The sequence below is a fragment of the Lepidochelys kempii genome, chromosome 3 (genome assembly GCF_965140265.1).
Source record: "Lepidochelys kempii isolate rLepKem1 chromosome 3, rLepKem1.hap2, whole genome shotgun sequence".
Classification (NCBI taxonomy): domain Eukaryota; kingdom Metazoa; phylum Chordata; order Testudines; family Cheloniidae; genus Lepidochelys; species Lepidochelys kempii.
Window position 1 is genome coordinate 197147237 of NC_133258.1, and position 16600 is coordinate 197163836.

At 38.8% G+C, this 16600-nt stretch overlaps 1 protein-coding gene across 2 annotated transcripts in view; it reads right to left on the reverse strand.

The window, feature by feature from the left end:
• MACROD2 (mono-ADP ribosylhydrolase 2) overlaps positions 1–16600 on the reverse strand; it is a 1311577-nt gene that overhangs the window by 86711 nt on the left and 1208266 nt on the right. For both annotated transcript variants that reach the window (XM_073339563.1, XM_073339564.1), the window contains 2 exons: positions 14444–14485; positions 7756–7839 (listed from right to left, as the gene is read on the reverse strand). In XM_073339563.1, the coding sequence (XP_073195664.1) occupies positions 7756–7839; positions 14444–14485 (126 nt within the window). The remainder of the gene's footprint in view (positions 1–7755; positions 7840–14443; positions 14486–16600) is intronic.

Sequence of the window (16600 nt, forward strand, 5' to 3'; positions counted from 1 at the left end):
TAGGTCAATTTTAATCACCACTGGTGTATAACCCTATGGGGTAAACTTTAACAGGGGTTAGGAAAGAATTAGCTCCAGTTATTGTTTAAGGCAGTTATGAGACATATTCCCTGCTCACTGTTCTAACAATTTACCTCAGTGCAGAGCCAGAATTTAACATGTTGGTATCAGTTTGCCATGCCTGCTAAGTGCTGGCTAGGAGCACCTTGTTCCTTTTTCATTTGCCTGTAGCATTTTAGTCAGCAAATGTAAGGTGCTGTGGGGAAGGAGAAAATAGTGTAGTGCAGGAAGGTTATCTCAAAGGTAAAAATAGCAATTATAATGTAATGTACTTTAAATATTCAAAGCACTAAGCAAACATTAAGGGACTGATTGAAGGCCACTGAAGTCATTGGGAGGTTTCCCACTGACCTCAATAGGCTTTGGATCAGGCCTTGAGTAACTGAGCCTCACAATAGCCTTGTGAGATAACTAAGGGTTAGGTCTGGTAGGATGATTCACTAGACAAGGCAGAAGGTTGGTACTCAGGAGATGTGATTTGTGAGATCTATTCTTAGCTGACCATATTTCCCTATGCTGAATATGGGACACCGGGTAAAATGACTCGTATTCAGGTGAGTTCAATGGCAATCAATCAGAACTACGCAGCACAAACATTCAAATTAAATTCAAGTTGACTGAGCCCCTGTTAAAAAGGAATACTGCATAGTTGGATTCTTTTTATTTATCTTCAAGGCTTTAGGGCTCACATGGGGAGAGGTGACACAAATCCCCTCAGCACCTCACATTTTCCTCAGCTGGATGATGGAAATAATAATACAAACCTTTGTCAAAGCACTTAAAATCTAAAATAGTGCTGTGCACGTGTTGTTAGGGTCACCTCACTTTCACACATGGAGGAACTAAGCAAAAAATAAAAAAAGTTCAAGTGACTCGATCAAGAGCAAACAGCAAAGCAATGGCAGAGTTGGAAACAGAACTCAAGCAACCTTGATTCTGAACACTGCGCCTATCCTTCTAGGGAATGCTGCCTCTGATTGATTGGTTGATGGGTAGGCAGAGATAATTCAATTCAAAACCAGTCAGGATTGTTTCTTCAGGATCAGTGGTTTTGCGTTTACTGTATTGATTGATCTGTTAATCATGTGTATTTAATACAATGTATTATTGCGATGAAATAGTTAATACATCGTTAACCATGTCCTGCTATTAAGCAAAACACAGCGTGTGTGGTTTTTTCTCAGAACCACAGCCAAATAAAGCCTCCAGTAACACATTATGATTGCTCATACACAGCGTATGCAATTATGTGGGTGCAGAGGTGTTACAGGAAGAAGAGAAGTTCAAAGAAAGCAATGTATGAGACTAGATATGTTGAAAACAACATAACCTGCTTAATTAAACAAACACACACACACACACAGAGCCAGACCTCATTCACTAAATGTACATATTACTAATCTGTTGTGTTAAAATTTCATAAGCAGTGGGGCCAGGGCTGCCACTCTGTACTGCCCTGAGTTTGAATAATCAGAGTGGTTTATTGTTCACATAATGGATAGAAATGTGAAATTATTTCCTTGACAGATGAGTACCCTGGAGGTAACTTGGCATGTCACTGTATATAATTCTTCTCTGACAACATTACATGAGTCACTTTAGTGACTTAGTACTTTGCAACATATACCATCTCAATAGTGGGAAAATCTACTGAAAAATTATTCATAGTGAAAACAGCACTCTCAGCTGTTTACCTGATAACAGGTGTATAAGAAACCCAAGAGGGTTCTCAGAGAGACATCGGAGGAATGATCAGGCCTAGCAACATAGATTAAAATGGGATGTATTTTCAAAGCTGTATTAGTCTTTACATTGTAACACTGTGGGATGCAGCAATTTAATGAAATACTAGCAGCCACCAAAACACAAAGAATCTTTCAAGAAGTGTTCACTTTAGAAGAAGAAAAAAAAAGACGCTGTCAATATTTTTAGCCAGCCAAATGGAAACAGATCATCTAATTTCCTCAGTGCTGTAATCAGTCAAAACAGATGGCAGACTTCAAAATAAAAATGAAGTAACAAGCCCCCAATCAGAGAAGAAAGGGGTTAACAACTTCCCCTTAAACATAACTATTCTACATAAAGGAGAAATGTTTCGCGGTCCCTTCCAGTCCTATAATTCTCTGATTTTCTGCTTTGTATCCCCAAAATATCTTCTTCTATGATATCTTTTCTTAGTTTAAAATATTCTTTTTGAGGATACATGCAACACACTGCATTTAACATTTTTAATATATCATGTCTGTAGTTCAGGTTTGTTGCTGAACATCACTGTCCTGTGGGGTATGACAGAGAGATACAATTACCACTTTTCTACTCAAAGGGCAAAACAATTATTCTCTATACATTTTCAGGACACCCTGAAACTTAGTCAGAAGGGGAATGTGAGAGACTACTTAACATTGGGTCCACATTTTAAGGAGGAGGGAAACTGCCAACTGAGCGTAGAATTGGAAACACATCCTTAAATGTCTTAACAGCATTAATGATTACCCATGTCTCTCTACTGGAGAATGGTAAGTACCAATAGGTGCTAGATGGACTTTAAGGCCAAAATTCAGCAAAGCTCTTAAGCCTCCATTACTTCCAGGGACTTAAGCATGTCCTGTTGAATAGGAATGGGATTACTCACATCTTTAAAGTTAAGCATGTGCTTGAGTGCTTTGCTGACTCAGGGACCAGGAGAGGAAAAATATATCAGACTTCATCTCTAACCAGATACAGTTCTACCAGATCCTAGGAATAAGGCAAATGTGAGTCGTTACTCCCTAACTGAGAGACCACTGACTATAGATGTGGGTGTAATAAATGTTCTCCTGATGGAGATAAAAGTTTTGTCTCTGGAAAAATCTCTTTCTAGAAAAACATGATCTATTTGCCAGACCTCCTGAGCCAAAAGAGCTATCAAAATTAGATGCACTTCAACTCTCAACTTCCTGTACACGCAAAGCAAAAGAGAACACACAGGTGACACATACACTTGGCTTTGTCTGAATGAGGCAAGAACTTCCATCCATCAGTGAGCCAAGGTCCCTGCCCACTTTTGAACAATATTTCAGACATATGATGTTGGACTTGAAAGCTATGATGTCTATAGTCAGATTACCTCATCAGGCAAAGGAACTCTCCTCAACCTAGTGTTTTTACTACGATTTGTGTACATCTTTACCCTTGTGACTTGGATCATCCATCAAACAGTTTTCCTTGTCAGCCAGGTGTAGAGAAAACAGAAAGAATGTATCCAAGATGCACAATTCCCACAGACAAGCTGTCTCCTTACATGGGGTTTAGGCTTCAAATTATCATCTCTTGATGCTAACAGTCTGCCCATCTATCAAACAGTATCTAATCTTTAGTTTTTGATAAAGATTATGGAATAGGCTGCAGCAGGACAACTCTCAGAGCTCCTGTATGCCTTCAAATCCTCTGTGTAATCAGGATTCTGACCTGGGTAAGGCACCAAATTGGCTCTTCTTGCATGGCTTAATTATCTACTCCTGGTAATGGAGAAAGATCAGGTGTTCATGATGATGCCATTAGATCTATCAGTTGTCTTTGATATTATGAGATCACGGTCATACAGCTGAGGTCCTTGGTGGGAGTGAATGAGGCTGCTCTTCAGTGGTTTGGCTCTGTTTTTGCCTAGAGATTCCCGATGGAACTGATGAGCAACAGCTCTTCCTCCTTGCCATACCAGAAGCATCTATTATTTCGTCCTTATTACTCAGTGTACATAAGTCCAATAGAAGAGCTAGAAAGGAGACACAGGGGAGTTCTTGGTTTTGCTGTGTGGAAAAGAGAGTGATGGGAGTAACGTGTGCTGACTTGTGATACGTATGTTTCATGTGCTGTTGTTTTACCTAAGTATTTTTATATTGTGTTTTTAATGGAGGCAAAGAGTACCTATAGCTTTGAATAGGCATATCTTTAAGATTTAGTTAATTCCAAATACATAAATAAAGCAAAAAGACTCCCATGTCTTTTGGGGCATTTTGATTTTCATTGTCTTGGCTGTCTACAATGTCACTTTAAAAATATCTTACATTTATCAAGCCACCAAGATAGGAAATACCACTTTTTGTAGTGGCAAACTTGTTTTTCATACTTCAATTTTTTTAGACTGCCAATCTCTCAGTGCATTTGAGTGATGGTAAAGTAAAAATTACAACTGGCTGATTTTACCCCTCACTGCAATTGTAAAAAAAAAAAAAAAGATTTTTATATATATATAAAATATAAACAGGACATTTGCAAATGCAATAGGTGAAATGCTCTAGGGAGTTCAAGAATAAAGAGTGCCCCGTCTATTCCTGCACTCCCAAATAAAGTTCTATACTACGTTATAACACATACACAATGTAATAAATGGCTGATAGAAAAATCTGCTATGCAGTTCACACTTGCTTCTCTCTCAATGGTTCAAATACATAAAACAATACTTTTACTACCATAAAAAGAGAGACCATTAATACTTTAGAGGTTCAGTATAAAATTACTTTCATTAGCATGCCAAGTGTATATTTTAGCTTACTAGAAAAGAAACTCCCTACAAACAGCCATTTATTTGACATTCCTTCATTGCAGAGGGGGTAACGATACAGGAATCAATTTCCCATGACCTTCTGGAGAGATTTTAGATGTACTGAAAAGGTACTACTACATTATCTCAAACCAGTGAAGCAGCTGGGCACAGTGTAGAAAAATATTACTGAGCTCAGTGGATTAGTATTACAGGTTGCCATCTGGGGATGTGCATTCAGGGTAGAGTCAGTATGCTGTTAAAAGAGAAAACATTGGCCTCGCTACATATTCCCACCTTTATTTTAAATGGACACTGTTAGTACAGTACAAAATCCTACAGAACTTGAAATTTACAGAGACTCTTCTTGTGGTTTCTGTAGTTCATTATTATTATTATTATTATTATTACTGGTGATGCCAGCTTGGGGAAATAATATTTCCCTCTAATGAGTGTGCAGTATATAAACAGAGCTATGCATATGCACAATCCTGGATCATGCCACATATTCACAGCTTTGTTCATCTGCAAGGCTTGCCATAAGATTTCTTTTAATTAATTAGAAACAACATTCTAGGTAGTAATTAGATCATTAGTTTATGGCTAAACTCTGTTCTCAGACAAATGTGTGCAAATCCTAGTTACTTAAATTGAAAGGGCTCACAGGGTGTTACATTACAATCTGGCCACTTTGCAAGTTTTTAGGAATTCAGTATCGAGGGCCTAAACTATTTGACATCTCTTTTAAACTGAGGCAAAGGTAATTCTACAGAAACCTGATCCAGAGTCTCTCTCTCTCTCTCTCTCGCTCTGCCCTTCCCCCTCTGTGGATGCTTTAATTACTTTTTTCCATCACAAGGACTCTTGAGTATAAATTTAGACTTTCAGCCCTTATGCATTACAACCTGATTTCTGCCTAAGGAAAAGAGAATTCCATCACCAAATAGATTAAATTTTGCAGCAGTGATTATGTGTTACAGGCCTCAATTCTGCATCAGCAAAAGCCACGGAACAGCATCAAATTCAAGTAGTTCAGACATTCTACAGTTCCAGGGTAATATAATCATTCTCCTGCCATGCTATTTACTTCACTCTTTCAATGCATTTATTTGTGTTCCACAAAGTGAACTGTAGGTCATGAAGAAACATTGACAAGAATAGTAAAAATGGAAGGTCTCATCTGGTACAGCACAAAAGCAGTTAAAGGAATATTAACATCTCTCTTTCCAATGAAAGGGAAAAACAGGGGTTTACAACATCCAACTTCTTCTTTATTTTTATGCTAAGTTCTAGTCACTTCCCAAGCAAAAACATACCGTAATATATATTATTGTTTAGCCTCATTAGGGAAAATAACATCAAGCTTCAATTCTCTATGATCTTCCAAAGCAGTCAGCCTGTATCCAAATGGATGCATTTATTTTGGCATCGTGAAGGTTCTCTCCTCTAGACATGAAATTGCTACAGCATTTTTAGGTGGCCTCAATACATTATTATATGGTTAATGAGAAAGAAGGCCAGTTAGGAAAAGATTTCTTGGACCCCTCCACACCTCCAAGGTGATGACAACCATTGCTTTAAGTACTTGCCACTAACAACCATGTCAGGATGTCAGTGACAGCATGTTACTGGTAGTTACTTAAAGTGAAGGATGTTATCTTTCTGGGCTTTATGATTCATCCTTTAGGAGCACTTCTCAGAGCACTAAGTCGGAGTGATGAAGATCATGTAGTAATTGGGTTAGGTGGAGAGTGAAACATGTCATCTTGGGAATGTTGGGTCAAAGGGATCCTGTGATAAGAAACTATCATGGAAATAAAGGATTAAGGCTTCCCATATTAATTATCTCACCATGAGGGCACTCAATAACAAGTAAACATTCTTCTGACGAGCACATCCCAAAACAACATGGGAATCTGCAATATGAAAATCGATTACATTATAAATCTTTGAATCTTTACGGCATGAAGGTCTTCAGTGGGAAAGCTCTGTGAATGAGATGTCAGTCCACCTAAAATTATTGTACTTTGATCCAATGTTAGAATGGCATCACTTCAGTACCATAGACTGTGGTACCTCTGCACACATGGACTAACTTCCCCCTATAGGCTACAGTTCAGGAACACAATCCTGCTCAAGAAAGCACAGAAGAGTTTAACTCTAAGCACATGCTTAAGTGCTTCCCTGAATAGGGATGGACTTAAGCACTTACATAAGGGCTTTTCTGAACTGTGGCTTTATCTGCATGATTAATGTGTAAATATATATATATACTAAATTCTCTTCCAAAAAGGAAAAGGAAATATTTTGGTAGATAGTGCACTTATCTGAACAGTTAACCCAACAGAACTGCGATGGGGTATACAAACCCTACACTGGGACGGAAGGGGTTAAAGGACAGTACTGGATCCAGATAGCTCCACCCCTCCAACCCTGGAGAGCATGCTCCAACCGGAGACAGGGTTGAAAAGGGAGCAACACGGTTCAGAAGGCTGGAGAGGAGTACAGACCTATCCGGAAGGCTCTTGCCAACTGGGGCCAGAGACGCCTCCCTGAAATACCAGGACTGTAAGCTGAGCCTGGCTGGGGCTGACTGACTGGTTTCCTTTTCCTCCTCTCCCCGCCCCCATCTGGGACCAGAAGCAAAGAGAAGCCATGGTAGGAAGTGAGCCAGGGATGGTAACTCAGTGGGAACCCCATGCCCCAGAGGTCTAACACTGCCAACTTTCCTAGGGACCAGGATCAGAGCCTGGTGGAGTGGGCGGGCCTGGGATCCCCTACCACTGCCCCATGACTGAGTGCATGCTAACCACTAGGCTTCGCAGCCCATCGAGGACCCCATTACCAGGACAATGTATATTACTTTTGGCATCATCAGTTACACAATGTCAGAGCATATCACAAGTATAGACAACCATAATTTCCCTTATTACTGGAACAGTAACAAGTAGAGTATTACGTGAAAACAGCATTTTTAATTTTGAATCTACATTGACATAAAACACACCTGTATTAGAACTGCATTCCCGTGACCTAGAGCCAAAATTATATTAGCAAGGAAAAAAACCACACATGCATAGTCCATATAGATAGTAGGGATATTTTAAAATGAAAGTACTGTGTACTGCATAATTTAAAAATGAAGATCAATGAATAAGAACTTTAATACCACCTACCCTCATCATCATCCTTTAGGTTCTCAGATTTCTTTGCTTTGCACTTCAAGGGAGATGGTGACTGGCCTTTTTGTTCCAATCCCTCTGCAAGCACAAAATATATTATTTTTGAGTAATATTATTTTACTAAATATTAATAGGCAGGCTATTTTAGCAATTATTTTATCTCAGCATTCCTTTCAACGCAGAATGCCTACACTTGCATTTTGAAGATTCAGCATTGCCTCATGTGTTGTATTTGGGGCCATAATAGGTATGTTTGGGTTCAAAGGGAACTTTAGCTGACGTTGATAGCTCAACCTTGAATAAAGCTCATATTTATTTAAATGATTCCTGCCTTCGCACTCTCCCACTCTTCAGATTTATAACATTTAATAATATTTTAATCTGTAGTTGTTTCTAAGCAACATGCATCATATGGCTATGGACTAGTGGAGGAATATGTTCAAGAAGACTGATTTCTGTTAGCAGCCCGGTTTTGCATTCATTGCCAAAATCCACTAACAAAGGAATATTGACCTAAAAATTGGCAGTATGGATGTGAGGCAGAGGTAAAAGCTTGATATCAAGTTTGAAGTTAATTGAGAGAGGGTTCCTTCAAATAAGATTGTTCAGAGTTGAAGAAGTCTTCCAATTTTTTTCTTCCCACTTCCATAATACAACAGCAAGAAGGGAAGAGATTAAATGTGGTTTGCTGGACTCACTTATAGTAGTTGAGAGCTAGCGTGCAGAGGACTTAAAATTAGTTGATTAAGCTTCAAAAATTATGAAGACTTGATATAACAACAGCTTAGGGTATGTCTAGCACTGAAATAAAAGACACGTGGCACGGCTGTGACGGCCTGGGTCAGCTGTCTTGGGCTTGGAGAAATTGGGCTTGCAGGGCTGTAAAATTGGTGTGTAGATGATCACGCTCCAGCTGAATCCTGAATGTCTACACAGCAATGTTATAGCCCTACAAGCCTGAACCCTACAAGCCAGAATCAGCTGAGCTGGGCCATTCACACGTGTTTAACTGCTGTGTAGACGTATCCAGAATGGCTTGTCATGTCTGCTGACCTTAATATAGTGCACCAAGTGACTGCTGGAGACCGGGTCAGACTTTAAGAGTACTCGGCACCCATAAATGGTGCTGGACTGTCTTAAGAGTTCAGCTCCCATTTATGCACCTAAATGAAATGATTAGATTTTCAAAAAGGGCTCAGCGCTCAGCAGCTCATGTTGTTCTCCAGAGGTGCTGAGCCCTTTTGGAAATCTGGCCATTTCATTTAGGTGCCTAACGGGAGCTGTTGAGTGCTGATTTGTATTGAAAATCTGGCCCCTAGGTTGTTGCTTTTTTTTTAAAAAAAAGGAAGTTTTGAGTTCTTTTCCTTGCAGAGATAGACACAGAAGTGTAAACTGATTGTTAGTGTGACTTGTCAATAGAAAAAAGGAGACTTTTTAGAAACTAATAATACACATGCACTCTCAGCCTAATTTCACCTTACCAGTAGTGTAGCTCTATGTGAATAAATGCATCAAGCCTCTCCATCTCACTGTACTAACTTATAGGATGGGGGTCCTATCTTTGGAAGCAGTGACTCTGAAAAAGATTTGAGGGGCATGGTGGATAATCAGCTGAACATGAGCTCCCAGGAAAGTGCTGTGGCCAAAAGGGCTGGTGAGATCCTGGGATGCATAAACAAGGGAACCTTGAGTAGGAGTAGAGAGGTTATTTTCCCTCTATGTTTGGCACTGGTGCAACCACTGCTGGAATATTGTGTCCAGTTCTGGTGCCCACAATTTAAGGATGTTGATAAATTGGAGAGAGTTCAGACTCTATTTAGCCACATGCAGCCAGGAGTAAGAGAACAAACCTCCAAACTGCAAGCAGTCAGGTTGTGGGGGAAAGCTTGCACTTCTCTACCCATTAGTCAGGATTTGTGATTTGTTACCCCTGAGTAGTAGCCAGGATTTGGCTGGGTGTTTACAGTCCCACTTGGCCCTCACCAAGCCCTTGGCCTCACCAAGAAGCCAGGGGAAGAGGAGAAATCTCTCCACCTGCTTAGCTGGGACATTGTTCTTTCTGCAGCATACCATACTTAAATGTAGCAATAAGACTCACCAAATTCTGAGTCAGACTGTAAGTTACAGGCAGTAGAAGCCCACAGTACTTGGAAACATTATAAAATGAAGACCTGTATTAAATACAATTTTAGGGAATTAACACTAATAGTTAATTCAACAAAACCTCAAATTGGTGATTGTTTCTATATCTTCACATTATAGGGGACTCTTGTATTCATCAATTTACTGAAATATGAAAACACCCCCAGATTTGCTTGGTCTCAGGAACTGGACCTTTCCTTTCTAAAGGTTAACCACTTGACAGAAGACTGTGTTACATGCCAGCAGATGTGATCAACTACATTGGAAATTTTAATACTAGATTTTGAAAAGAAGATATGAAATTAAGATCCGTTGAGCGCTAAAATCAACTTCTCTGTTCCCTGGCTGGTGGACATGCAGACTCAACCACAGGGAATAAATATCAGGGATTAAAACAACTCAGCTATTCAACACAGAGTCAGTCAGAAGCAATGGTCATGTTCAACACATGTTATTAGTACGAAGGATAGAAGCTGTCAGACTTTAAAGATTGATTGCTGTCCCCTCTGCCATTCTTTAAAAGAAATTGAGTATTTATAATTAACTATATTGATGCAGGGCCTGTCTGGCTCTAATGCCCCCATATGATAGCTGCTCTTTTCCCTTTTTGGCTTGGCAATGCTTCACTCTAGGAGACCAAATCAATATGAATATTTCAAACACCAGTCTCCCCTCTGAAGATGAAGTTATCATCTAATCGATCTGTGAGGCTTCCTCTAGTTTCAAAAATCAAATGCCAATCAAGTTTTAGTGTTAAGTATCCATGTATAACATGGCTTGGTCTTCCTAGAGTCTCTGAATACATCAGAAAATATATCTAATGTCTTAATTGACTGCACTAAGATGGGGGTGGGGGGATGACGGTGCTTGCATTGGGAGAAGTTAGAACAGTTACTATTGCCAATGGAACAATGTTTCTCCATTACTGAAAGAATCTTAAAATGCTCACAAAAAGAATGTGGAGGAACCATCTCAGGAGAAAGCGATTTCAAACACAATTTCATTGCTTTCTAGCAGACGAGTAGATTTTCCCTCACTCCAAAGTCAGAAAGGGATTTTTGTAAGCTTCAAAAATGTGTATTTGTGTATGGCCAAGAAATAAATCTTAACCCTTTCAGTTCTGCAGAGACATACATGTATCATGAACAGAGCTGGCAAGAATGGCAAAAAACAGTGCTTACAACCATTTATTCGAGTTTTGAATGGCTGTTCAATTTAACCACTTTTGTACCCTTTATTATTTGTGAGCATTCATGCAAAATGGTATTTACTCACAATATATTTGGGGAATGGCTATTCTCCATGGGTCAAACCCACAAGGCAAATGTGCCACGTAAAGGAGGCCATTCCAAACTCCCAAAACATTCATAAATCCTGCTCAGTGACAAGTGCCTGACATTTTCCTCTCAGTCAGAGAAAAAGCTCTCCTCTAAGATGAAGTGCCCTGACATACGCACACGTATATATCAGAATGTACAATCTGGTAGTTTATGTTCATGTGGGCTAGTTTACAGAAAGGTTTCAAAGCGAGTGTGTGTGGGGAATATTGGGTCTACCATCTTGGGTAGGGAAGGTTTCTGATGCTGGGTGGGACTAGGCAGGTTGCACCCTTGGTGGAGAGATGGGATAATTGGTAGGACACTTACTTTGGGTATGTAACAGAAGGGTTGACAGGAAACATGGTAGGCAAGGCGCTTATCACTGGGATAAGATCCAATTGCTTTGGTAGCTAGAGCAGGGGTGTGGTTAGGTTGGGTAGATTTTCACAGCTGAAGGAGAGCAGGACACTTATAGTTAGTGACAGGTCTAAAGAGGTTTTGAAAATTGAACAAAGGGGGAGGCTTGTTTGTGTGTTTTTGATCCCTCCCTAATATTAAGGAAATTAACTTTGGTTATAAGAAAAGGAGTACTTGTGGCACCTTAGAGACTAACCAATTTATCTGAGCATGAGCTTTCATGAACTACAGCTCACTTCATCGGATGCATACCGTGGAACAAACCCTACAGTGTTGGAATATGTATTTACAAAACCATGCTTCCCATAATAGCACATGGCTGCACAATTTGCATATGCCATCATTGAGCATAACTGTGGTAGCATAAGAGGTATTTTTGCCTTCCTATAGGTCTGAAAACATAAGTGTACAAAAACCAGGTAATCCAAAACTGAAGATTTACAATAATGTTTCATTAATGTGGTATAAAATGACCAGCCTCATGGCACTGCAGTATTAAATCACGTAAGTTAAAGATGGACAAAATCTATCTGATCATTTAGTCTTTCCCTCTGCAAGTGCAAGATATAATTCTCAGATAAAGGACATATCAGATACTGAACTACAAAAATCTGTAGCTGCCCTTTTGACTCAGCCATTCTAACAGCAGATTGTATGAAATATGATAACATCAGAGCACTTTGAGTTGAACATAACAGTATGCTAACAGCTATTACAAGAGGCTGCATCCTGAAAAATAAACTGATCATCTAAAAAATACTAATTAAATGCCATTAGAGGACTGGTTTTGAGTGTTTCCTTTAAGAATAGGTTATTTTTAAAATAAAAATATTGTTTCCTAAGGTACTGGAGATACTCTTGTCCAGTGTCATAACTCACAGTAATGCTCATCAGTGCCAGTTACGCTTAATATAGTGTTATCAGCAGGTATCACTGGAGATCATCTGAGACACATGCAATCAAAACATCCCCCTGTTTACTTAAAAAAAAATTATGAAGAACAGAGTTTCTAAATGTAATAAGATATGCACACTCCTGAGTGGTGGAGACATAAGACAGAGAATACACTCTCAGCATGTTCATCTCCCCATAAACTACACATTTGGCCATCTGCTATTCCTTACTTATGGCTGAGTCCAGCAGCTGCTCTAAAGGCCTGATCTAGTGTCCATTGAAGTCAGTGAACATATTCCCACCGACTTCAGCGGACACTAGATCAGGCCCTAAGTGAGGATCTGAATTTTTTCTACCAGCTTTAGCAACTGTGTTTAATTAGAACTGAGTCTCCAGATCGAAAGAGCTCACATGAGATTGCCTGCTACTGCACACTCCAGGAATCCCAGAAGTTTTTAAGGCTGAAACATTAGAGAAACAACCTAAAGATGAGCTTTTGAGTCCAGATTATATCTGAATGGCTCAGCAGTTCGGGATCATCAATATTGGCTTCAGCTACTGATTCTGTCTGCAGGAGTCATGACCTCATGAAGTCAAGTGGAATGAAAAATGATTATTCATTAACAACTGAAAGTGGCAAATAGCAGTTGCAACCTTATTTAAACACAGATTAATCAACTTTCCCCACAAAGCATTTAAGAGCAGACACTCTTCAGCCTGGTGCCTAAATTACCATAAACAGAGCTCTCCCCTTAACGCAGAAGTCATCTGTTTATGACATTTATGCAAATGTCCCTTACTAATATTAAGTTCTTACATTAATGGGTCAAAATGGCATCGCTCTCTACTGCTAAAGGATATATGAAGGATACTAAACTTTGGCCACACAAGTATTAATAGCGCATCCAACATCTAATTCTCAAAATATAACTCAGTGATGGGGCATGAAGCAACATAAGGTACTGAATATGTGGTACCCCATCGCCACCCTGTGCTTGAAATCCACACAGGAGCAGATATGCCACAAAATGTACCACTCAAATGACCTAAATCTGTGGTGATTTGCAGTGTAACCCATGTGGTAACTTCATTTAATTTAATGGAGTTACAAAGGAAGCAAGACAAAAGAACTGATACTAAGTCTTATTCTTGCTATAAAGTGGAAATTTTATTTTTAATTTCTACTATTAAATATTTTAAAAATTCAATTTAATTTATATATGAAAGAATCCAAAAAAATTCTAAACAATATAGCTAATAAAAATACATATGTATTGGTTCCAATAAAAAGTGAAATTGGAGATATCACAGTTTTTTGGAAAGGTCAGAATAGAAAATAATCACGGTATCAAAAATACAACAGTACGATACCTGTCAGCAAGTGCTGAATTTTTAGTGGCCACTGTGTGCTTTTGCATGTGTATATTTTGTACATCAAACACAATACCATACATATTAGTATTTATAAAAGCTCCATCCAATGCAGTAGGCAGAGAACAATAATTATTCATACATGTAGTAAACTCAGAAGGCCAAAATACCATAAATGTCCTGCCAACTCAGAAGTATCACACACACACAGACACACACACACAGAGCAGTCAATGACTACACACACACGCACGAACACAGAGAATCAGTGACTGCAAATGTGCAAATGCAAGTCCCCAAGGGTTGCTCTGCATTCACACCTTAGTAAAATAACTAAACTGTGGAACCATAATTAGTTCCCATTTGTGTTCAAACTAGTTGTTAATAAGAAACATAATTACAAACCAGTGGGCTACAATGGATGATGACTATAGTACCTAGAAAGAAGGTTCACCATGGTCATTTGATTAATTTTAAGATGTTTCTCAAACTGTTTTATAATGTGCAGAAGTATGTTTTTGACAAACATTTTCACATACCTGTATCCTCACTTATCTCACTCTCCTCTTCATTATCATCATCTGTCAAAAAATGAAATAAAATGATTATGAAAAAAAGAGAAGCATTTGAAAATAATGTTGCATGCTTCAAATAGCTTTTATTTTCATTTGTTTCCTGCTGTCCAAAGTTTTACGTTTAGATTTAGAAAAAATACTAGTATGGTAGATTACTGATATCTAGATATCAAAATTCAGGGAGGAATAATTCTGCCTTGACTTACACACAGTGAAACCACATTGTAATCTATTTAATTGTTTTTCATTTCTAAGGGTGAAATTAATCTAGTTTTACTTGTCAAGCTCAGGATTCTTTGTTTTTCTTGAAACAGCTGGTAACATTAACACTAAAATTAGTTGGAAGTTTTGTTTTTTGGAGGAAAATATATTTGAGAGTGAAAAAAAATGTTTGCCTAAATTTTCCAGAGAAAATGTAGACTTTAAATCTCAAAACTGAACGTTCTCATTTTCAGCTGAAAACTTTTCAATTTGGGGTGTTTCAATTTAAACCTTAAAATTCCCAAGATGGCACCCATGGTTACTGAAAGGTCTCAGCAAAATGCTTAGAAAACACCCAGTAAAGCAAGAGTTACTTAGCCACTAATTTCCCAATAACATGTTTTTTCCCATGAGAGCATTTGCAGTAAAATCAATGTGAGAATCATTGAATCTGGAAGGGAACTCAAGGGGTCATCTAGTCCATCCCCATTTGCTGAGAGGGGATTAAGCACACCTAGATCATCCCTGATAATGTTTCTTTAACCTATTCTTAAACACTTTCAATGAAAGAGATTCCACAACCTCCCTAGGCTACCTGAATAGATCAAATTAATCTCAGCCGTCACAGTAAATCAGCGTGATGCAATTATATCTTAAAATACCTATCACTAGCAGAGCTTCTGTGGAAATTCTTACTTATAGTACAGTAAGTGGCTTGGAATAGGAAATTCCCGAAGCACTAGAATATAGTGTAAACTGGTAATATTGGACACACAGGCAAGGAATATGACCTTATTAAAAAGTAGTGAAGTCTTAATGCAATACAAATATGAAATGGAGAATACTGCTTTTGTGAACTAACGGGGCATCTTTCTAAGGAAAGGATAGGGTTATTGCTCCTATGGAGCATTTTATGCATGTCCCAGAATCTCATATATCTTAACATCTAAAATCTCAGCAAACTAGGTATAGTGTGGACATTATTGTATATTCTGTACAGCATGGTTTTAACTGACCAAATCAAAAAGTTTAAATATATACATAGAGACAGGCTTAAATCTAAACCCTGAAGCCAACCCCCCACTGAACTTTGGAGAAGTCCAGGAGTAAAATTTTCAAAAGCACCCAGGTGATTTAGGAACCTAGTTTACATTTTCAAAGGTGACTTGGGCACTTCAAAGCCTACGTCTCACTGCAAGTCAACAAGGTCCCTAAGTGCCTAAGTCACTTTTGAAAATGGGACTTGGACTCCTAAGTCACTTTTGGAAATTTCACCCCAGCTCCATATCTGACTGACATTTTTGACTCAGACCCCTCTTCTCTGGTAACGCCACAACTGGTCCAGAAAATTATAACACATGAAGCATATGAAGGAAGGTGCTTACATTTGAGGCAACACAGCAATTTCTTTGACCTCAACTTGGCAAAGATTGCTGAAGTGACAAACACCCTCCTTATTCACTAGACATCCATTACAAGAATTATCATCTTATACTGGGATAAGCTCCTGCCACGTTTTAAGAACCCGTTTTCAAAACACAGCTCATTTCTCATCCGGATGAACTATGCCAAGGTCAGTTCCTGAGTGCATTAATTACTGAGAAGCAGAAACAAGGCAAGAACTCCTTGACTGAAGTCCAGTCCAAGTTGTATAATTCGAAACCCAGATCCTTGTAAATTACATAGTTTATACAAAAAGAAAAGGAGTACTTGTGGCACCTTAGAGACTAACCAATTTATTTGAGCATGAGCTTTCGTGAGCTACAGCTCACTTCATCGGATGCATACCGTGGAAACTGCAGCAGACTTTATATACACATAAAGATCATAAAACAATACCTCCTCCCACCCCACTGTCCTGCTGGTAATAGCTTATCTAAAGTGATCATCAGGTTGGGCCATTTCCAGCACAAATCCAGG